Below are 22,840 nucleotides of genomic sequence, written 5' to 3' on the forward strand. Positions count from 1 at the left end.
ATAGAGCATCAAATGCCATTTGTGGAAGAGAGTTCCAAAGTTCTACCACCCTTTTTGTGAAGAACTATTTCCTAATTTCACTCCTGAAAAGTCTGGCTCTAATTTTTAGACTATGCCCCCTAGTTCGAGACTCCCCAATAGTTTCTCTCTATCTACCCCAGGTTGTCCAACATACAGCCCGCCAAAGGTTTCTATCCAGCCCACTGGTGTAAACTGTACCAGGGCCATTTCTCATCCTCGCCAGAGCTCCGTGACTGGAGATGGGAAATTTCCTATTGTCTTCTTCTTGTAGACCAGCTTTTTTAAAAACATTGCACCGCCAGTTTCACAGATGACAGCTGCTGAAGAAGGAATGTGTTTCCCAACTTTGGACATATTTGGGGGTTTTCTGACTTTTTTTAAAAGCCCGCCAGAAAATCCCAAATCTGTCTGAAGTTGGGAAGTGCAGTCTTGCTTCAGCAGCTGTCAGCTGTGAAACTGACAGCGTGATGTTTTTAAACAAACTGACCAACCAAAAAGCTGCTGTGCTGAGTGCTCCCACTCCCTGTCAAGAGAGGGAGAAACAAAGGAGAAGAGAGAGAGAAAGAGGAGAAACAAAGAGTGGGGGGGGGGGGGGGACAGAGAAAGAGAGAGAGGGGAAAAGAGAGAGAGGGGAAAAGAGAGAGAGGGGAAAACAAAGAGAGGGGAAAACAAAGAGTGCAAAAATGATACAGAGAGGGGGGGAACAACACAGAAAAGGGGGAACACATGGAGAGAGACAGACAGCAAGGAAGAGACACATCAACGTCACTCCTGACAGACGGATATCTGTCCAGAATACTCCGCATCACCACAAGAAGTGTGTGGGCAGACATTCAGACATTGACTACTTGTGCAAACAAAAAATGCCAGGTCCAACATAGTGATGAGAAAGTAAGTCAATAAATTAATCTTCTCGTTTAAAGCTTCTTCACAAAAATGCACATTTATTGTTCTTTTGATTGATAGTAAGATGCCTTTATCTTCCTGAAATTGTCTCACCAGCCCCATGTAAGACAAAAATTGTAATGTGGCTCTCCACGCGAAAAGGTTGGACAACCCTGATCTACCCTGTCTGTTTCCCCTTAATAGCTTGAAAACTTTGATCAAATTTCCCCTTAATCTTCTAAATTCCAGAGAATACAACCCTAGTCACTCTCTCTGTTCCACCCTCTCTCTCTGTCCCCCCTCTCTTTGTTTTCCCCCCTCTCTCGGTCTCCCTTTCTGTCCCTCCTCTCTCTCTCTGTAATCTCTCCTCATAAATTAATCCTTGGAGTCTAGCTATCATTTTGGTAAACTATGCTGCACTCTCTCCAAGGCCAATACATCCTTTCTAAGGTGTGGTGCCCAGAACTGCTCACAGGTGTGGTCTGACCAGGGCTTTGCATAGCTGAAGCATGACTTCTGCCCCCTTGTATTTTAGATATCAAGGTCAGCATTCCATTAGCCTTTTTGATTCTTTTCTGCACCTATTCATGACATTTTAAATGATCGATGTAGCTGAATGCCCAGGTCTCTTTCGACCATCTCTGTTTCTGGCTTTTCACTATTTAGAAAGTACCCCGTTCTATCCTTTTTAGATCCAATGTGGATGACCTCACATTTGCCTACAGTGAAGTCTTTTTGCCACAGTTCTGCCCATTAATCTATCAATATCTGTAATTTTATGCGTCCATCCACGCTACTTGAAATGCCACCTATCTTTGTGTCATCAGCAAATTTAGATATTTGTCTTTCTGTTCCATCATTTGAGTAGTTAATAAATTCAGTCAATAGTTGAGTCCCAGCAAAGAACCACTAACTCTTTTTTAAAAAGTGTTTAGTATTCACAAATGGCAACTTTCTATTAAATATGTTTGAAATTAGTAAGCATGGAATGAAAATATTATACATTTCACATGAATAAAAAGCCTCGAGAGAATTTGATAAACGAGTCATGGGAGTGGAGATTATTTGAAAGACCTTCAAAAGGCTATGAGCTGCGCTCTTGGTTTGAGGGCTTCAACCTGATGTGAATTGGTTTGATACAGAAACTATTTCTGCCATCCAAGAAACCAGCTAACCCAATCACGCTGTTTAATTGGCTGCAAATAGCTGTTCTTGGTTCACCAATTCAACTAGCCTTCAGCCTTCTAAATGTGACCTTTGAAAATTGTGAATTAAGATCATGCAATATTTACTTTAACAATGTACTGTAATCTTATTTTACTAGCATTCAGTGCAGACTAAATTTATTTATCTGTTTGCCCTTGTCCAGTTTACTTTATATAATTTGAATATATCATGTATTCAATGAACATGTAATGTGTCTCAACATATTCCTTTGTTACAAATGGTACAAACATAAAATAGAAAAAAAACTTAAAACAGTTCTAATAAGGTAATCTCCTCCCAATGTTTCCATGATGTATAAAAAGAAATATTACTGATAAAATCACCTCAAATCTGGAACCTGGAGCTTAAGATGAAATTTATGGACAAAGCCAAAACATTATCTGATCACACGCCAAGAGGTTTGAAATAAGTATTCAGCCAGATGGAGCCGTTGTTGCTTTGACTGCAGCTGTGGCTCAGTGGCAGCTCTTTCGTCTATCACTCAGAAGGCTGTTGGTTCAAGTCCCACCTAAAGGTTTCAGCACAGAACCTAGGTTGGCAATCCAGTACAGTACTGAGGACTACATGTCAGAGATACTGTCTTTCAGTGGATATGTTAAACTGAAGCCCTATCTATCCTTTTCAGATGGACATAAAAGACACCAAACCACTCTTTAAAAAAAGAGCAGCGAAGGCCTGGCCAATATTAATCCCTCAACCTATATCACTGAAACAGATTTCAGTATCTTGTTGCTTTTTGTAGGAACTTGCTGTCACATTTCCTACACTACACTTCACCAAAGTACTTCATTGGCTGTACTGCATTTTGGGACAGCCTGAGGTTGTGAAAGGCACCTTTGTTACTTGAGATGTCCTTAAAAAGGTGTAATTCTCAGTATGTACCTTTACAAAGATGAAGGCCAGGATTTTACCAGCAGCAGCAATGAAGTCGGGACCGAAAGCAGGTGGCTTGGCCATGTGGACGAGGAGCGGAAGTGGGAACACGATATTCTCGGGACCATACAATAAGCAGCCAGCAGGTGTGGGAGCCGGCCACTTAGGGGGCTCTGGCTTGGCTGGCACCATCTTTAAAAGGCAGCCAGCAGTACTTTTAAAGACAAAGGGAGCAGTGAGGGTGTCCTGGCAACTGCTGAGTTAGTGTCATAGTGATGTGGCTGAAGGCAGTGCAAGGGTGGCGCCCAGGTTCACTGATGCTCGGAGAGAAGTCCTGTTCCCGCAGGGTGGGAGGAGGAGACCAGCTTGTCAAACCAAACAGGCATGGATGGAGATAACATAAGGTGAGCAGTTGTGGGGTTGTCCCACGCACTTGGCTGCAGTGCCGTAAGAGGATCAATGACCTGATGTATTTTGGCAAGGTGAATGCAGCACATAATATGAAGATTGCGGACTTAAATGTGACTAAAGATGAATATGATATTGGAGAAGGGGATGCCCAGCCAGTTATTGGCAATGCCCTGGCACCAGCATTAGCTGTTAGATGCATGTTAGCCTCTCTGTAGAGGACACTGGTCAGGCAGAGGTGCCTCCTGCACAGCCAGTACTGACTGGTCATATGCTGCAGGCATCCCTGTAGCACCACGATGGACAGTTAGTCTGCCAACAACATAGGCGTAGTGCGTGTCTGATGGGTAACAATGGGAATTTATGTACTTGCAGAAGAGAGCCACAATGCGAGGGAAAGATCATGTACTTGAGGCAGTGTACCTTATATGGCAATCCTCATGCCTATGGAAGAAGAGGCATTGGAGCTGGGAGGCATGGAGGCAGGACCAGGGATCACTGATGGCGAGATGGGTGTGGCACCCCGAGAGAGTGAGGGGTCTAATGGATGGTGCTACAGAAACTCTGGTGAGCACAAAACATAGTGCTCATGTGTGCTCCACTGGTCACATAGAGCTCCAGATGATGAGTAGTCAGAAGGACATGTTGGGATGCACATTTCCTTCATCATCCTTCTCTCGCCCTCGCAGATCATGGACAAGGGTGCCGAGCCTGTGGGATAGTCTCCCATCTCAAAGGAGGAGGAAACCTCAGAGGGTGCATTGTCACATCACTCCCCCACACCCTCCACCAGCACAGATACTCTCACATCAGTGGGTAGTCGCATACGAGTAGTGAAAGGGTCACAATCTGTTGAGCATTGCACAGACGCACCTGAGCAGCTGATGAAGTCAGTGCCAGTTCAGGCCACTCACACTCGGAGGACTGTGGGAGGGCCTGGCGATGCTCAGCTTTTGGCTGATGACGTGCCTCTGGAGTGATCAACAAGGCAGCAGATGCTGGAGCTGCAGCATGAGATGTGTGAACATCTGGCAGAGCTTCCAGAGGCTTTGAGCAACCAAGCGCAGATGTTGGAGGAGTCCATTCAGGCAATGAGTGCAGCCATGACTCTGGCGAGTGTGCACATGGCTTCCTCCAATCAGAGATGGAAACCCTCATAGAGAGCTACAGTGGATGCTGGAGGTACACGGGGACCTGCATGCCATTGCCTCCTCCATGAGCTCAGTGGAGCAATGGCTGGGCGAGAGGGGGTCCAGATGCCTGGAGTCAGCTCCAGGTGCACGAAGGCCTGAGTTGAGCAGGGAGGGACAAGTGTGCCCTGAAACAGAAGTGAAGCGGCTGCCTGAAGCATCTGGGGGATCCGCTCAGGAACGTGGCCTGGACAGCGGCTCCTCAGCCTCTCTAATGGTGACACCAATGCTTCAGGAAGCTGCAATGATAGAGGTGGTCCTGCACCTGTGCACGGGACCCCCAATATGTCGGGGCCTTCAAGGCCTCAGGCAACTAGAGGATGACCACCACAGCCATCGAAAGCCATGCAGCAGAAAGGTCAACAGACTGCCTCCACTTCAGCTGACAATGCGGGGGGAGCATCATATAGAAGCACCGGCAAGCATGTGAGAAAGACCACCTAGCTGCACTAGGGTATCACTGGGTTCAATTATGTATTTAGATGTCACTTTGTTGTTTCATTGTCTGTAATGAATTATGATATGCTGCACCACAGAAAGATTCCTTCAGTTATTAATACACTACTGGGCCATTAACAGATAGTTGGCTCTCACAAAGGGTGTGATGGGAAAGAACACACCGGATGAGGTCAATGCATTTCCCATGCCGTGACTTCATGTGAATGGGTCCAGGGATGTGGTAAGGACATTCGTCCTATGGCCTACTTGATGGTCGCTCAAGTTGTCCTGTGACAACTATAGTATCTCTCCTCCACATGTGTGAATGGGTTCCGCATAGGCGTCAGTAGCCACCTCTTCAGTGGGTAGTTCTTATCACCCAGTATCTGTCTTTGAAGGCATGTGGGGGGCCTGTAAAGGTCAGATGCCTGGAACTGCCTTAATATATAGGTGTCGTGACAGCGTCCTGAGAATCTTGCACAGACCTAAAGGACATTGAGGGAGACGAAGCCCTTCCTATTGATGAAGGCTGCTGTCTGGTGTATGGGAGCCTTGATGGCCACATGCGTACAGTCAATGACACCCTGCACCTGGATGAATCCAGTGATGGCCCCAAATCCTACAGCCCTCTCAGCCTGGCTGTCCAGATCAGTGCTAAACCACATATATTATCCGGCCCTCTGGAACATGGCATTGATGACCGTCTTGATGCAGCGATGAACCGTGGACTGTGAGATCTCTCACATATTGCCAGAAGATCCCTGGAGTGATCCTGAGGTGTAGAAATTCAATGCCATGGTAACTTTCAACACTACAGGCAATGGGTGCTCACCACTTCCTGTTGGACTAAACTCCTCATACATCATCGCGCACAATTCTATGACCACCTCCCTGGAGTGCTGCAGTCTTTGGTGACACTGGTGTTCTGACATTTGCAGGAAACAGAGCCTCTGATGGTAGATCCTCTCCGGTGGGTGGCATCTTATGCATGTAGGAGGCTGGCTATATGTCCCTGTGCACCCTCCTCGTCCATGTCCTCTTCTCGGCTCTAGATCCTGGTGCCCCTCTGGATGCTGCAGCCCCACTCCTGGTGGCTGCAGCTCTCTTCCTCTCTGATCCTCTTCACTGGAGGTCTCAAGGCCTGACTGAATGAGGCCCCACCCCATCTTACTCTGTACATAGAAGTGCCAAGTTAGAGAGGACACTCAAGCAGAATGGCTCTGCTGTGCCAGCCAAGTTTGGCTTGCTTCCAGACTGCTACTGTCGCTGTCTACCCAGTTTCACCCTCCCTACCAAGCCACACTACCTCTCACAGTGGCTGCTAATTGCAGCCAAGACTGACATTCTGCTGAGCTTCTGCCTCTTTATAGCTGCAAGGCTCCGAAGCTTGGTGGTTTTTGTGCACCTCTCAAAATAGAAAAACCCTGGTAAGATTGGAAGTAACTGCCTGTTTAACAGGCTTAATCACCTTCCACCACCTTCAAGTGTGGCCTCCTCCTGCCAGTCCAGCTGCCTGTGGGAATATCCCCTGACAGCATGAACATCGGGCTTCCCTCCCAACGCCATTTGCTGCCCCTCCTGCCTCCCAGCCAATCTCCAAAGCACTGGCAAAATCCCAGCCTAAATCTCAATAAGCTCTAGGCAGCATGCACCACTGGGAGAATGCACAAAAAGGTTACAGTGCCTTAATTAACCCTTAAAAGACACTATATTTCAGCGGAGTATGTTTTCCACTTCATTTTGTTTTCTCGTCCATTGGTGCATTTACAAATTATAGTCAGGTGCCTTTTCAACAAAATTCTCAAGTGTCATACACCAATGTGCATCTTACAGTTAGTCAAGGTTCAAGGAACTGTATAAACTGGAGTGCACAGTGGCGCAGTGGTTGGCACCACAGCCTCACAGCTCCAGCGACCCGGGTTCAATTCTGGGTACTGCCGGTGTGGAGTTTGCAAGTTCTCCCTGTGTCTGCGTGGGTTTCCTCCGGGTGCTCCAGTTTCCTCCCACATGCCAAAGACTTGCAGGTTGGTAGGTAAATTGGCCATTATAAATTGCCCCTAGTATAGGTAGGTGGTAGGGAAATATAGGGACAGGTGGGGATGTGGTAGGAATATGGAATTAGTGTAGGATTAGTATAAATGAGTGGTTTATGATCGGCACAGACTCGGTGGGCCGAAGGGCCTGTTTCAGTGCTGTACCTCTAAATAAAAAATAAATAAATTATGTAACTGTATCAGGATCCTATTCTGAAGAGCTATATTGAATCAAAAAGCTTTAAAAATCAACATATGGTCTGCTTGATAAAAATCATGTAACAAATGCTGTGTATAATCAAAGAATAGGTTCATAAATAATTTTTTTTGGATTTTAAACCATCTGAGAAATTGCTGAATCTCAAACAATTCAATTGCCCATGGCTCTTGACGGCAATTTTCAGAGTTTGAAATGTCGCATAGTATAATTCTTACCGTCAGTGTACTTAATGACTCGAATGGTAGAATCACCTTCCCCAAATCGTGTAATAGGTGTCAGACGAACCTCGTAGGCCTCAGGCTTCAAAAGTTCAGTCAGGTTGTGTGTGATTAACTCTCCTGGTTGGATCAGAGTATTCATTGAGATTTCTTGTTCCCACCAGCGCTGTTGGCCAGTCTGAAAATAAAGTGAACAATAAGATTGATCAGTACCAGGAATCACTTCAACAGTTTTTTTTTGTTATAAAAGTAGTTACACTCAGAAAGCAAATATTCTGAGACTTGATAAGAAGAGAAAGCCATTTGAACCTGACTGCTTCAATTTGAGTTTCACCGTTTAAAAAACGTTAAAATTCTCTATTCCGCAATCAATCAAAACTAAGACTCGGCTGATCCAGATTTCTACTTGTGCTGTTGACCTGAGTTGCAATATCAATGATTTAAATTTATATGGTGGGAGGATTTTTAACTCTCAGGCGGAAAGCCAGTAGAACATGCGCCAATCACCAGGGAGGTGCTGTGAGAGACCAAGTCTGAAGAGGAGGAGTCACAAGAACCCACATTCAGAAGACCATAGAGGCTGGGATGTAGGGCTGTAGGTGGTTGAAAATGTAATCCATCCCTTTTTTACCTCTAGGCCTGACTATTCTAATCGGCTCCTGGCCAATCTCCCACATTCTACTCTCCGTAAACTTGAGGTCATTCAAAACTCTGCTGCTATGTCCTAACTTGCACTAAATCCCACTCACTCATCATCCCTTTGCTCACTGAGCTACATTGGCTCCTGGTTATGTAATGCCTCAATTTTAAAATTCTCATCCTTGTTTTCAGATTCCTCCATGACCTATCTCTGTAATCTCCTCCAACCCTTCAACCTGCTGAGATATCTGTGCTCCTCTCCTTCTGGCCTCTTGTGCACCCCTGACTTTAATTGCTCCACCGTTGCTGACCATGCCTCCAGTACCCACGGCCCTAAGCTCTGGAATTCCTTCCCTAAACCTCTCTGCTTCTCTACCTTATTTTCCTCCTTTAAGGAGTTGCTTAAAACCTACCTCTTTGACCAAGATTTTGGTGGTTTGCCCTAATATTTCTTTATGCGGCATGAAATCAAATTTTGCTTTATCATGCCGTGAAGCGCCTTGGGACGTTTTATTATGTTAAAGACGCTTTATAAATGTAAGTTGTTGGTGTTGTTGTAGTGACAGGTGAAACACTGAGGATTTGCAAATGACTTTGAATTCATGTGCTGGGATGCAGGAAGCTAGTGGAGGTCAGCAAGGCAAGGGGATGAGGACGCGAGCAGCAGAATTTTGGATGAACTGGAGCTTATGTAGGAAGAAATTTGGGAGGCAGTGAGGAGGGTATTCAAAATATTGAGTCTTGAGATAACACCATAGATTTTAACAATGTAAGGGAGTGACCTGGGGGGTGAGGTCAGGCTCGGTTGCAGAATTGAAAGTGCTGTCGTTTTGACTAATTGGATATGGAGTTTCAAGATCAGCTCTGGGCCAAGTTGAACACCGAGACTAAACCTGTTTGGTTCGAAATAAGTGAGCAGAGATGGAAAGGGGTAAAGTCAGGAGTTAAGATGTAAAATTCTTGGCAGGAGCTGAATAACATGGTTTCACATACCTGAAGCCCTTTTAATCACATGCAGATAAGATTAACAAGTCAGGAGTGTGGTGGAATACTCTTCACTTGCCTGGATGGGGGCAGCTACAACAAGGTTCAAGAAGCTCAGGACCATCAGCCTGTTTGATTGGCACCCCATTCACTACCTTCAACATTCACTCCCTCCACCACCAGTGCACAGTGCCAGCAATATGTACCATATACAAGATGATATGCAGCAACTCACCAAGGCTCCTTAGACAGAACCTTCCAAATCCATGACCTCTACTGCCTAGACAAGCAGATGCAAGGGAATACCATCACCTCTAAGTCATGCACCATCCTGACTTGAACATATATCTCTTTTACTTCATTACGGCTGAGTCAAAATCCTGGAACTCCCTACTTAACAACATTGCGGGAGTACCTTCACCGCACGGACTGCAGCAGTTCAAGCAGGTGGCTCACCACCACCTTCTCAATTGTAACTAGGGATGGACAATAAATGCTGGCCTAGTTAATGACACCCACATCCCAAGGATGAATTTTTAAAAGTAACAATATTATGGTTGGTGCCCCAGAATACAAGTTTTCTAGTCATATAAGCATGTTTAAATTGGTTGCAATTTGTATTGCAATGGAACATAGCATTGAGACCCAAACCCTTACTAAGGATACAATATTGCAGTGAAGTTAGGTTCCTGACCAATCCCCAACCTATATTTGCTCAAGGTGATTTCAGATTTCTACAGCTCAGACTAAGAATCTTAGTGCCAAGGTCATTTGTAATAGTCACACTGAAATTCAGTCTCTAAACATACATTGCTTCATTGTTAGAAACAAGGTCGTAGTTCTGGTATAATTCTCCTTTCACAGCTGAAGATATGAGAACAAACAATTAGAGTTCAGTGCACAATGAGAAGATAGCAAGTAATAAAAGATGCATTGGAATTTATATTTACGATGTTGCCACAGCATAACCATGAGCAGTGGCACCAGGACTGGGACACAGAATGCACCCTTTCTAGCCACCTGAAAAAAAGAGTCCACAAAGTTCATTTTCAAATGAAACATGGCTGTCTGATGTCAGGAATAGGTTTGAGGGAGTGTACAGATGCTGCCTTCTCAGTAAAGTGACGACAAAGAAGTAATTTGTACATCTGAACACAAAAGAACCTCAGAATTTCACCTGGGACAAATGAAAGCCAACTGGTTAAACCAAGTGAGAAAGTAGATCTTGTGTAATGTGAGGGAAGTTGCTGTCAATGCACTTTGGATTTAAAACTCCCCTGCAGTCAGTAAAGTAACTCTCAGCTCTGAATGCAATTACTGTTTATCGTTTCTGCAAATACTATAATTTCATGGGTATGTGCTCCCCTGTTAAGAGGCAAACCAGCCCGTGAATATGGTAAAACCTCAAGCGTAAGGAAATTGAAACAGCTCGAGGACTTTATAGTTGATAGGTGGTTCCAAATAACCCCCCATAGTTAATTAATTTGAACAATTTGACATTCTGAATCCGCATGAAAGGTTAGAGTCCAGTTCATTTTTATTATAAAGATCAATTAAATAACAACCATTAGCATTGTACTTATTCTTTAACTTTCTGTAAGCACAGTAAGAGTCATGTGATATAAATTACTATGAACAGTGAGTAGTCCCAGGATTGCAAACATATCATGCCTGTAAGTGTTTTTTAAAATTCTTTCATGGGATGTGGGTGTCGCTGGCAAGGCCAGCATTTGTTGCCCATTCCAACTTGCGCTTGAATTGAGTGTCTTGCTCGGCCATTTCAAAGGGCAGTTAAGAGCCAACCACATTGCTGTGCGTCTGGAGTCACATGTAGACAGATTTCCTTTCCTAAATATCATTACTGAACCAGAATGGTTTTTACAACAATCAATGTTAGTTTCATGGCACCATTACTGAGACTAGCTTTCAATTCCAGATTATTTAATTGAATTTATTAATTAATGGAATTTAAATTCCACGAGTTGCCATGTGATTTGAACCTGTGTCCCCATGACATTAGCCTGGGCCTCTGGATTACTAGTTCATTGACATTACTACTACACCACCGTCTCCAGACATAATGTTATGTGACTAATTAATTACAATGGAGCAGCACCTAAGGTTATGTGACAACCCCAAAAAGCAGCCTCAGTTACCTCCAGTTATTGATTTGAACATAAAATTACACTCAAGCACCCAAATCCAATGGGATATTAATGAGAATGATAATATTTCATGAGGGTAAACATGCTAGAATTCTTGAGTAGCTGCATGCATTTTTAACATGTTTAGCCCATTAGTGAATATGCTGGGCCATGGCAGTAGTGAGAGATATGCAGAACTCTGTCGCTCCCTGAGTAATGTACTGTTTGCAACCCCTTCCTCCTAAAGGCCTGCTCAGGTCTGCAAATGAGACCTGACCCAAGCCCGACAGAACCTCATCCTTCGATTTTTCCCGCGCCCGACCCGACCAACAGTTTACTTACCTTCCGTTTTTCACTTTGTTCCTTACCTGCGCAAGCTTAAAATAACTGTAACAAAACCACCTTTAAAGCCCAAAAAGTAAATTAACATTAAAGTCACTTACCTGAGGTGTTGATAGAGCTCGTCCGACCTGGCCCGACCTGACCCGAGCCCGAATGCCGGAGTGGAAGTGTGACCCAAACACGACACATGTTGTCGGGTCCCGTCGGATTCTGGTCGGGTAGCCGGCCTTTACTTCCTCCCACAACATTAAGTAGTCTTTAGTAAAGGCCAGCTACCCTACCCGAACCTGACGGGACCCAACGACATGTGTCGGGTTCGGATCGGGTCGGGTCGTACTTCCAGGTCTGGCATTCGAACTCGGGTCGGGTCGGGCCGGGTCGTACATGCTCTATCACCACCTCAGGTAAGTGACTCCAATGTTAATTTACTTTTTGGACTTGAAAGGTGGTTTTGTTACAGTTATTTTAAGCTTGTGCAGATAAGCAACAGTGAAAAACGGAAGGTAGGTTAACTGATGGTTGGGTCGGGCGCGGGAAAAAAAGGAAGGACTCGGGCCGGGTTTCATTTGCAGACCCGAGCCGGCCTTTAGTCTTTAGGACAACACATGTATCTCGTTACAAAATGATCTGATGAAAGGTCACGACCTGAAACATTAACTCTGTTTCTCTCTCCACAAATGCTGCCTGACCTGCTGAGTATTTGCAGCATTTTCTGTTTTTGTTTCATGTACATCATTGCTGTTTGTGGGATCTTGTTGTGCATAAATTAGCCATATTACAACGGTGACAATACTTCAAAGACTGAAAAATGCTTTGAACTGCAATCGCTCAACTCAACTGAGCAGAGATTGGGACAACACTCACTGAACAGAAACACCTTCCCTACAAGAATAGTTCAACACCTGAGAACACAGGAAACTGTTAAATGAGAAGATGAAAAAGTCTGCACACAACACAAAGCAATAACGCAGGATATCTCACCAAACCAAGGTAAGGAACAAAAAGACAAGATTGTCCAAAACACTGGAAATAGAAGACCCTTCTCACCTCATTTCTCTTTGTTCCCACTTCCCTCGCACAACAGAACGTTGCCCTTCCTTCATGGAATATGGGCTGAATTTAATGAGCCTTCCGCCGGTTCATGGCAGCGTTCCCTTGCGTCACGTGTGCAGCCATACCGTCGTGATTATGTGGTGACTGATCATAATGGAGGCGCCGGTCATCCCCAATCATGTGGCAGGGGCAGGAGGTGAGAGGCCAATTACGGCATCAGCTGACAGCGGTTAAGGTGCAGGCGCCATCTGTAAACGCCTGCCAGCCCTGCAATCACTCCTGCCTTGCAGTCAATAGAAGCTCTGTGTACTTTATTTAGAGATACAGCACTGAAACAGGCCCTTCGGCCCACCGAGTCTGTGCCGACCATCAACCACCCATTTATACTAATCCTACACTAATTCCATATTCCTACCACATCCCCACCTGTCTCTATATTTCCCTACCACCTACCTATACTAGGGGCAATTTATAATGGCCAATTTACCTATCAACCTGCAAGTCTTTGGCATGTGGGAGGAAACCGGAGCACCCGGAGGAAACCCACGCAGACACAGGGAGAACTTGCAAACTCCACACAAGCAGTACCCAGAATTGAACCCGGGTCGCTGGAGCTGTGAGGCTGCGATGCTAACCACTGAGCCACTGTGCCGTACTGTGAAGCAGCATAAAAATTTACAGCACTGTTTCCTACTCCATCAAACCCTCCCACAGAAAGAGTGGACAGAATGGCCGAGGGTAGAAAAAGGGTGGCCCACGCTTCAGTGAAGCCTCCCTGCAGATTCTTTCCCAGGCTACAAGGGACAGGTGGGAGGTTTCCCCAGCGATGGAAAGAAGAGGTCCTCCTGCCTGACCAAGCACGCCTAGATCAAGATCACTGAGGAGGTCAGCAGCCGTGCAGTTACTTGATGCCATTGCAGGAAGCGGGTCAATGACTTCCTGCGTTCAGCTGAGGTGAGTGCTCCATTCCAATGCTCTTTTTGGGGTTTGCATGTGACTATGTGGCAGGGTGGCAGGGTGGGCAACATGGCGAGTGTGCTACTACCAGCATGATGGCAGACAGGTTATAACCTCATCATGCCAGATGCATGGTTGCATCTGGGCCACATGCCACCCTTGTTCATACCTCACCCCCAGTAAATCCCATGACAGCGTTGTGCCATCATGAGATATATCAGTTCCCCCAGTTGAGGACTGGGGCCCATAGTAGCAAACCAGTCATGGTGAAACGTATGCCAATTTATAATTTCTCCATCCTTCCTCTTGCAGGAGAAGAGACCCATAACAGGAGGGAGGCGGCCAGGACTAGTGGAGGGGTCCCATACATTTGTCCTCTCAGCCATGCCAAGGAAGAGGCTTTAGAACTGGTGGGGAGCCAAGGCAGGCGTTTAATAACTAACAGGCAGATTGGAGTCCCCGCACAAGAATGATTATTGCCGTTCATCGAAATATTCATGAATTATGGGGAACCACATCAGGCATGTTTGGAATTATGGGATGTGTGCAGCCTAATCCACACATGTTTCTGTTCTCATGCAAGTCAGCATTTGCAGGAGACTGCAGCCACAGAGGGGCATCCATCAACCTCTGAGGAAGAGGACCACTCAGAGGATGCACCGTCTCATGACTCTCCTGCACCTTCCACCAGCGCAGGTACTTTCACCTGGTGGGTAATCGATCGACATTAGAATCAGGGTCACAAGCTGGTGACAGCACTGCACACGTGCCTGAGCAGCTGGCTGAGGAGGCTGAGACAGCCGAGGCCTCCGACAGTTGGAGGACTGTGGGTGGCCAGGCCCATGCTGAGCCCCAAGCTGATGAAGAGCCTCTGGTGTCGACAGCGCATGCCATGCTAGAGTTAAAGAGAGGATAGGCAACATATGGCAGAGATGCCAGAGGCCATGGTAAGGCTTGAGCGGACAATGGAACAGTCCATCTATGCTATGACTACTGTCATGTCCCAGGCACATGAGCTAATGGCTTCCTCCATCAAGATCTCACACATGCACGCAGACCTGCACACCATCGCCTTGGCCATGAGCTCAACGCAACAGTGGCAAGGTGAGGGAAGAACCCGGGGCCTGGCAACTACTCCCACTCCTAGTCCTCCTCTGGTAAGCAAGGAGATTCAAGTGACCCTTGAAAGGGAGGAGGAGAGATTGACCTCCACATCTGGGGGCTCTCCTCAGGGCACTCTGAGTGTGGACACAAACTCCTTAGCCCTTCCTCCGGTGAACCCAGCTTAAGCAGCCATGAAATCCGAAGAGAGTCCTGCACCAGTGCAGGAAACCCCCAGACAGCCGGGGCTTTCCAGGCCTCAGGCACCCAGACGACGGCCACTGAAGTCATCTCAGGCCAAGCGGTGCCCTGATCAGCAGCCTGCCTCCAGCACAGCTGCTAGCACAGGGGTCACACTGCATAGGAGCACCTGGAAATGTATGAAGAAAAGCACCTGGTCACACTTGGGGATTCATGGGTGTTGCAAATATGTTCTTTGGAATTTAATTAAACGTTCTTTTGTGTTAATTATTAGCCATCATTGTGTGAAAACCATGTTCCAACATGCCTTAATTGTGAGTTTATGACTTCCACCCTCCCCATTTATTGCAGTGCCAATGTAACCACAGCTCTCATTATCATAGAAATGTGACTGCAGATCTCATTAACATATGTTCTTCCTTGGCACTAGCGCACATTGCAGCTGGTTGGCATTCAGGGAACACAGATGGAAAGGAGGCAGCAGACTACGTGGAAGAAGGTGAGTCCTAATTGGATTTTAAGTGAGGGGACCTCAGGGTGACTGAAAACAGGTCATTAAGAGGTTGTCTCTTGCATCTTGTGTGTGTCGCTCAACATGTCTTTCCTCCATCACTGTGTTCTTATCATCTATTGCTGGTTGTGCCTGTCTCCCCTCTGCATCCTCCTCGTCAGAGGATGATTGTCGCTCAGGCTTATCTTCCTCATGTAAGGCCTCCCTGCTCTGCAGTGTCAGATTGTGCAAAGCACAGCAAACCAGCACAATACATGACAACCTTGCTGGGGCATACTGCAGGGCTCTACCAAATTGATCGAGACAGCAGAACCTCATCTTCAGCACAATGGTTGCTTGGGTGGAGCCATGGCAATTGCTGTATCTCTTGTTCCGTGAGGTGAGGAGGGGCCACAAGGCTCCCCCCTTACCCTTCCTCTTGTTTGACCACAACAGGTTTTATTCCTTTTTTAAACACAGGTTGCGCTTACCTGTGTGAGTGTTTTACCTTTTACCTTTGTTGTGATTGCAAAGAACCAATCGGACAGGTTTTCTTGAGTTTAAACAAGAAAGAGGTGAGTTTACTGTACTTAAAAAAACTAAACCTGATCTATATAAAATAATAAAATTATGCTACCCTTTCAGTCTCGCACGCACACGAGAATCATACACACAAATAGAGTGCAGAGTGATAAGAAATAGTTTGGTTTGGATTAGAGCCCAGAGCAAGTAAAAATTAATACAGTCTGTGGAGTTGGATGATTCCCATTGTCTTCCAGCTGAAGTTGTGATCTTGAAGTCTTGCCTTGTGGCTGGCCCACCTGGCTCAGGATTTTCTTGGTGACAGAATTGTATGTGACTTTCTTCCCCTGGGGTCTCTGTCTGTAGTAATCTGTAGGCTTGGATGGTCCACAGTCGCAGACAGTTTTTAAACTTGTGATATTATCCGGAGAGAAAGAGAGAGAGAGAGCGCGCGAGAGAGAGAGAGAGAGAGAGAGAGAGAGAGAGAGAGAAAGAGTCCCACAGGCGTTCTGCCTGGTTATCACATGAAGCCTGTTGGCTTCAAGGTCTCAGTAGCTTGTCTGCTGTGTGTAATAAAACTCCCAGTTTTACACAGCCTGGAGAGACTGTCACATGGTTTTCTAAATCCCCCTTGTTTTTGATGAGGTCCAAAGTCAAAAACCCAAATGGAGGGACGTCTCCATTCATGAATGCCTCAAGATGGCTTTGAATGTCTCGCTAATGAGGATGATATGGGTAATCTGCTAAAGCAATGTTCTGGATGGGCTTCTTGTTCGACATGAGTCTCCAATTTGATGTCCTGGAATGTGAGGTATTTCAGATGCAAATTGCATCTTGGCTGCCAGCTTTTTAAAAGTTAACTGTAGGATCCCAGCTCTTTTTTTTAATTAAAGGCTTAATGTAGGTTTCCAACCGATGAATTAAAAAATCCTCATTTGGCATAGCAGATTTTCTCCTATGCTGCATTGTGAGGGTTCCTCACAGGCATCAGAAGCTCTGGGGAGAATTTTATGCTCTCCCCCCACAGTGGGTTTGGAGGCGGGGAAAGCACCTTCCCGCCTCTACCAAAATTAAGTCCAGGGCGGGAAAGCACGTAAATGTCCTTCCCACCTTGTCACCAATTGAGGCCCTTAAATGCGCAATAATGCCCAAATAAGGGCCTCATACCACCATCGCCGCAATTAGCCAAGTGGCGGGCGGGCCTGTTGCTGCACGGGGAGCAAGAAAAACCATGCGCATTGCTTGCCAGATCGGGGGGGAGGGGGGCGGGTGTGGGGGTGGGTTCCCTCGTTAAAAGGCACTTAGTGAATGAGGGACCTGGCATTTGTAAGGAGGTGGCCCGCTGAGAGCCACCCCCTGCCCTTGCTGCCGACCCCCCCTACATCCCACTCCCCCACGATCCGCACCCTGTGGGACCCCTCCCGCCCCAAGATACCTGTGGCTTGGGTCCATCGCTGCTCCTGGCCTCAGGTGGCTGCTCCGTCGACAGCAGCCACTGCCTTTGCAGTGGTGCTGCTATGTTAAAGAGCCGCTGGCCTCGGATTGGCCACCAGCTCTCAGACAGCGGCTCTTCCATCGCCGGGGTCCTTGATCCACGAAAAGCCCACCACTGTCCAGTTTAGTCCCTAATTGGCACTTGATTCGGCAGGCTGCCCTCAGAAGGGGCAACGTGGGTTCTTGACATCGTTTTGCCAGACGTCGAGACCCCTGTCACCCGAATAAAATCCAGGCCCACGTGATCAATGGGTAGCCCTTGTCCCCGAGAAACCACCCCTGAGGGCAAGCAGGAGCGATTGAAAAGCTGTGGCACTGGGACTGCAAAGTATGTAGGTGTCGTGGCTGCTTCCTGGGAAATGGGCACACACCTGCAGGAAACACTTTTGGTGGTCGCAGACCAGTTGAACGTTGATTGAATGGAAGCTCTTCCTGTTGATGAAGGCAGCTGGCTGGTCCGTGGAAGCCGAGATGGCCGCATGCGTGCCTTGCACCTGTAGGAATCCAGCGATGGCCCCAAAACCAATGGCCATCTCAGTCTGTCAGGGTCAGTCTGGTAGTGCATATAGTCGCTGTCCCTCTTGAACAAGACAATGGACACCTCCTTGATGCAGCAGTGCAGTGCGGCCTGGGAGACCTCACACATGTCCCCTGTGGATCCCTGGAAAGATCTGAATGGGTAGAAGTTCAGTGCCACGGTAACCTTCAGGGCCACTGGCATAGGGTTACCCCTAAATCGCAGAGGTCTCATGTCACCCTACAGAAGGGTGCAAAAGTCGGTGACAGCCTCCCTGGAGAGCCGTAGTCTTCACTGAAAGTGTTGCTCGGACATCTGGAGGGAGCTGATGCGAGTCCTGTAGACTCTTGGGCTTACGTGGACCTTCCTTGGTCTGCCCGGCTGCCGCTGCTCTCGTCATGGAGTTTCAGGGTCAGGCGCAGCTGCCTCTTGGGGCCCCCCCCCCCCCTCCGTCAGAGGTGCCTCAACACGTCAAGAGGATCCAAAAATACCGGGTGTATGAGACCCATGGCAGGTGTCTTGGGGCCTTCACATCGCTTCAGATGCAGAGACAAGCCTGTCTTGGAAACTATTATTATCACTATTTGCGCGACAGAATGCCTGATGTACCTCAGAACTCAAACTTACTGATAGACCACCATCTTTTCCAGCAGTGTGAGACCACAGTAACACGGCAGTTATGAAACCCTATAATGCCCACCCACACCCAACTTAAACCCTTGCAGAGCCCCCAATAAACCCATCCCCTTACGGAGCCCCCGATGCACACAACCACTTGCAGAGCCCCCTGATACACACAGCCCCCTTGCAGAGCCCCATGATACACACAGCCCCCTTGTAGAGCCCCCGATACACACAGCCCCTTTACACAGCCCCCGATACACATAGCCCCCTTGCAGAGCCCCCAATACACACAGCCCCCTTGCAGAGCCCCCGAAACATATAACCTCCTTGTAGACCCTACATCAGCATATTGGCAATGGCCTCAGAACCCTCCACTTCCCCCTCTGCTGCAGTGGTCAGTATACCTTCCTGCTTGCCTCAGTGCCGCCAGCTTTTAATGGTTGCAAACCTGAAGGCGCATGAATGCCACCCACCATTCACAAAATCATAGTTCGCTCATTAAATCATAAGTAATTACATTGAAATTCATGTTAAACAGTCAGCAATTTAAAATAAGTTCCTGTTGCTTTGGGGCGTAAATTTCGCCATTGTACTTTCCCGCCTCTGACAAAAGCGGGAACTGATGTCACAACGCCGTATTTCCAGCAGACGGTTCCACTGCGAATCTCTGTCCTCCCATGCCACCATCCCTACCTTAAACAGCCAATCAAAATTCAGCCCACAGCCTAACACCCCGTCTCCTGAAAGAACCCTCCTTGGTACCAGTCCTTGGTATCAGCCTCCAGCTGAAATCCCATCCGAACATTCTTCACCTGCCACCAGGCTGAAATCTAGTTCTGCACCTCCCCCCTCACCCAACACTGAGCAAAAATACAGCCGTTGCTCTCCACCCACCAAGCAGAAATAAGCACACCATTCTCTCCCATCTCCGAGAAAGGAGTCCACAGCCTCCCCCATCACCCAGCAGAAATGTGTACACAAATCCCCAACCCAAGAAAACTGAAAACTCCAAAACTGAACTGAAATCTGCTGTTAACATCCCATTCTCCTTCGCTTGGCAAAAAGTCAGCCAAACCCTCCTGCCCCCCAAACCTCCCACTGAGGTAAAACCTGACCCTCCTCTTCTACAACTGAGGGCTAAGAAGTCCTGCTACCTCCCATCCCAGTGAAGGGAAACCTAGCCATCTACCTCATCCCTAATGAGGGCAAAGACAACCTTACCTGTCCACTGAAGAATAATTCAGACTTCCTCCCTCCCCCACCCCTATTGGTGACTCCATGTGTTATCCCCGTTGGTGAACTAAGTTATGCAATATATAGCATTGTGCACGGTATTGCAGAATACCGCCAGACCAATCCCCAACCATGTCTGCCGCACGTCCCATACCTCAACCATGTCCGTTCTATTTCCCACATTTCTGTCCTCACCCCTTCTGCTCCCTTCCCTTTGTCCTTACCTTTCATTCCACCAGCCTCCACATTCAGCAGATCATCCTCCACCTCCAGCACGATGTGACCACCAAACACTTCTTTTTCTCGCTCCCTTTTCAGCATTCTGAAGGGAACATTTCCTCCATGACACTCTGCTCCACTCTTCCATCACCCCAGCACCCCGCCCCCTTCCCACAGCACCTTCCCATGCATCTGCAGGAGACGCAACAGCTGCCGCTTCACCTCTCTCCTTCGCACTGTCCAGACCCCCAACACTCCTTCCAGATGAAATAGGGATTTACTTGCACTTCTTTCAATTTAGTATACTGTACTCATTGTCCCTGATGCTGTCTCCTCTACATTATGTAGACCAAATGCAGATAGGGTGATTGCTTTGTGGAACACCTCCACTCAGTGTGCAAGCATGACCCCGACTTCCAGTCACCTGTCATTTTAATTCTTCCTCCCTCTTAGACCAGTCTCTTAGTTGCTGTGCAGAGGTAAAGAATGAGGGGAATGGAATTTTGCTGCAAGATAAACACATCACGACAGCAACAGGATAGCGGACATGGACCTACAGGATGCATTGCTGATGCTAATATACCAGTGCACACTAAAATGGAGTGAAAGTCCTTGCAATTTGTGATGGTGCTCATGGCACCGTGGATGCAGTCCATGGTGCTTTGGACCTGTGTGAACTTCAGACCTATATCCTGATCCATCTGGGCGGCCATAGAGAAAATGGCAATTATAGCAAACATGACTCTAGTCATGTGCTTAATGGAAACTGGAGACAAAGAAGTTGAGTGCTGCAGTGAGCTTGACTGTAATAGGCAATGCTGTACTATCTATGGCAGCTGGTTGCAGTCTATGTAGTGGAAGGTGGCAGATCTCTGTGACAACCTCTATGCAGAAGTGCTACCTCCTCATTCACTGCTCCTCAGAGAACTCCAAGTATATAATCCTGGGCTTATAAACTCTGTTGGGAGGCTCAGGATTGCTGTGACCATGTCTCTTTCTATTTGCACTCCCTGCAGCTGCGTTTGCTTCTTCTTCCTGATGCTATCCCTCCTCTTTCCAACTGGCAGTACAGAAGGTTCTCTGAAGGACAGAAGCAAGTTTAGAATATTCTACAGTCGTTACAAGCACTTCAACATAAGTCTAAGTAGCCAAACCAACAAGTAATACAAGCGGAATGAACTTTCCAGCATTTGACCAGAAAGCAGCTGAGAATCCCTTTAAAAACCGCTGGTAATGGCTGCTGCCCAGCTTGTATCACATAGAGATTATAAATGGGATGAGGAACTGCTGGCAACCACGTGTGCAGAGATGAAAATGGCATTGATCTTCACAACATTATCTGACCCCGATTTGTATGGTTTCATTAGGCCCTTGACCTTTTCCAGAAGGAACTCTGGTGACCTACATCAAGGTTCACCCAAAAATTGGAATGGGCAGACAACCAGCAGTAATTCGCTGCTTCTGCTCACTTAGACAACACTTGTGAATAACAGACCTGTGTGATTTGCAGTATCTGTTGTTTCTTTGTTCGATTTGACATATTCAATCATTATAAACCAATGACCTGAAATGTGTTACATGGCATCAGACTCCTACTGTAACAAAATAGCATATCCTCTGGCTCACTGTGAATTGCTAGCATTGTAAGCATGCACATCCTGTCCATCGCACTTTTGATATATGTCCACTGCAAGTTTCGAACACAGACACATTTTTGGATTTTTATGCCAGGTATTTTCTTGGGTACAGCAACACAAGCTACTCCCATAAATGGACTTTGTGTCCCCCAAGATCCGCAGGGCCCAATATCTACGTAAATGATAACAAGACCCAGGACAACAGTACGGAACCCTTACCCTGTACACTGACCCTTCGAATCACATGCACTACATACATGCACAATGTAATACTTGACTTATCAAAAATGGACTGAATGTGCACACTTAGCAGACTGAGATTCAGGCTTTCACTAAAATTATGTTTTTTTATTTACACAAGATAGCTAAGTTAATAAACTGTATAACATTCTTCCTGTTACAAAATAGCATATCCCTGTGAGTTGCGAGCATTGTATAAAATGTTTGGCATGCACTTTCTAAAGAAGTATAAATTTCACTATACTGCTTGACATACACAATAATGGACCTTCTCTCTAAACGGAGATGTTAAACTGAGCTTTACTTGCTGTAACCTCATCTGGCTTAACTCCCTTTCCAGACTATTTCAAAATTTTTAAAACACACAGCTTTTAATTTGTTGCCTGCAAATCTGAAAGTGACTAGAGACAGCCCTCCAGGTAAAACAAGCTTGCCACAAAAATACAATTCAATCTGCTTTGGAATGATAAAGGAACAAAAGGATGGCTACATTTCTTAATTACTTCAGGTCAACTATCATTCAGAGATAAGGTCGACAACCCTTCAAGATTGCCCTGGAGTCCTCAGGAATTTAAGACTAATCTCCAGAACGTTACTGAGAGAAAACTGGGAGAAAATTCAGAGGAACATTACAAAAATTGTGGTTTTTAAAAAAATTCTTTGAAACTATTTTGTTTAGTAGTTATAAAAATATTGGACATGGAGTAAAAGGTTGTTTGACTGACAGTCAAGAATCATCCAATTGGATAATGAAGCCTTATTCCTTTCCAATCAGTGTGGAAAGGTACAAAAACAAGAAATGCTGGAATCACTCAGCAGGTCTGGCAGCATCTGTGGAAAGAGAAGCAGAGTTAACGTTTCGGGTCAGTGACCCTTCTTCGGAACTGACAAATATTAGAAAAGTCACAGATTATAAGCAAGTGAGGTGGG

At 46.5% G+C, this 22,840-nt stretch overlaps 1 protein-coding gene across 3 annotated transcripts in view; it reads right to left on the reverse strand.

Annotated features, from left to right (window-relative positions):
* The window catches only part of mdga2a (MAM domain containing glycosylphosphatidylinositol anchor 2a), a 990,949-nt gene that overhangs the window by 151,910 nt on the left and 816,199 nt on the right, over nucleotides 1-22,840 (reverse strand). For all 3 annotated transcript variants that reach the window (XM_068038888.1, XM_068038889.1, XM_068038887.1), the window contains one exon: nucleotides 7,511-7,691. In XM_068038888.1, coding sequence (XP_067894989.1) covers nucleotides 7,511-7,691 — 181 coding nt within the window. The remainder of the gene's footprint in view (nucleotides 1-7,510; nucleotides 7,692-22,840) is intronic.

The sequence above is a fragment of the Heterodontus francisci genome, chromosome 9 (genome assembly GCF_036365525.1).
Source record: "Heterodontus francisci isolate sHetFra1 chromosome 9, sHetFra1.hap1, whole genome shotgun sequence".
Taxonomy (NCBI): Eukaryota; Metazoa; Chordata; class Chondrichthyes; order Heterodontiformes; family Heterodontidae; genus Heterodontus; species Heterodontus francisci.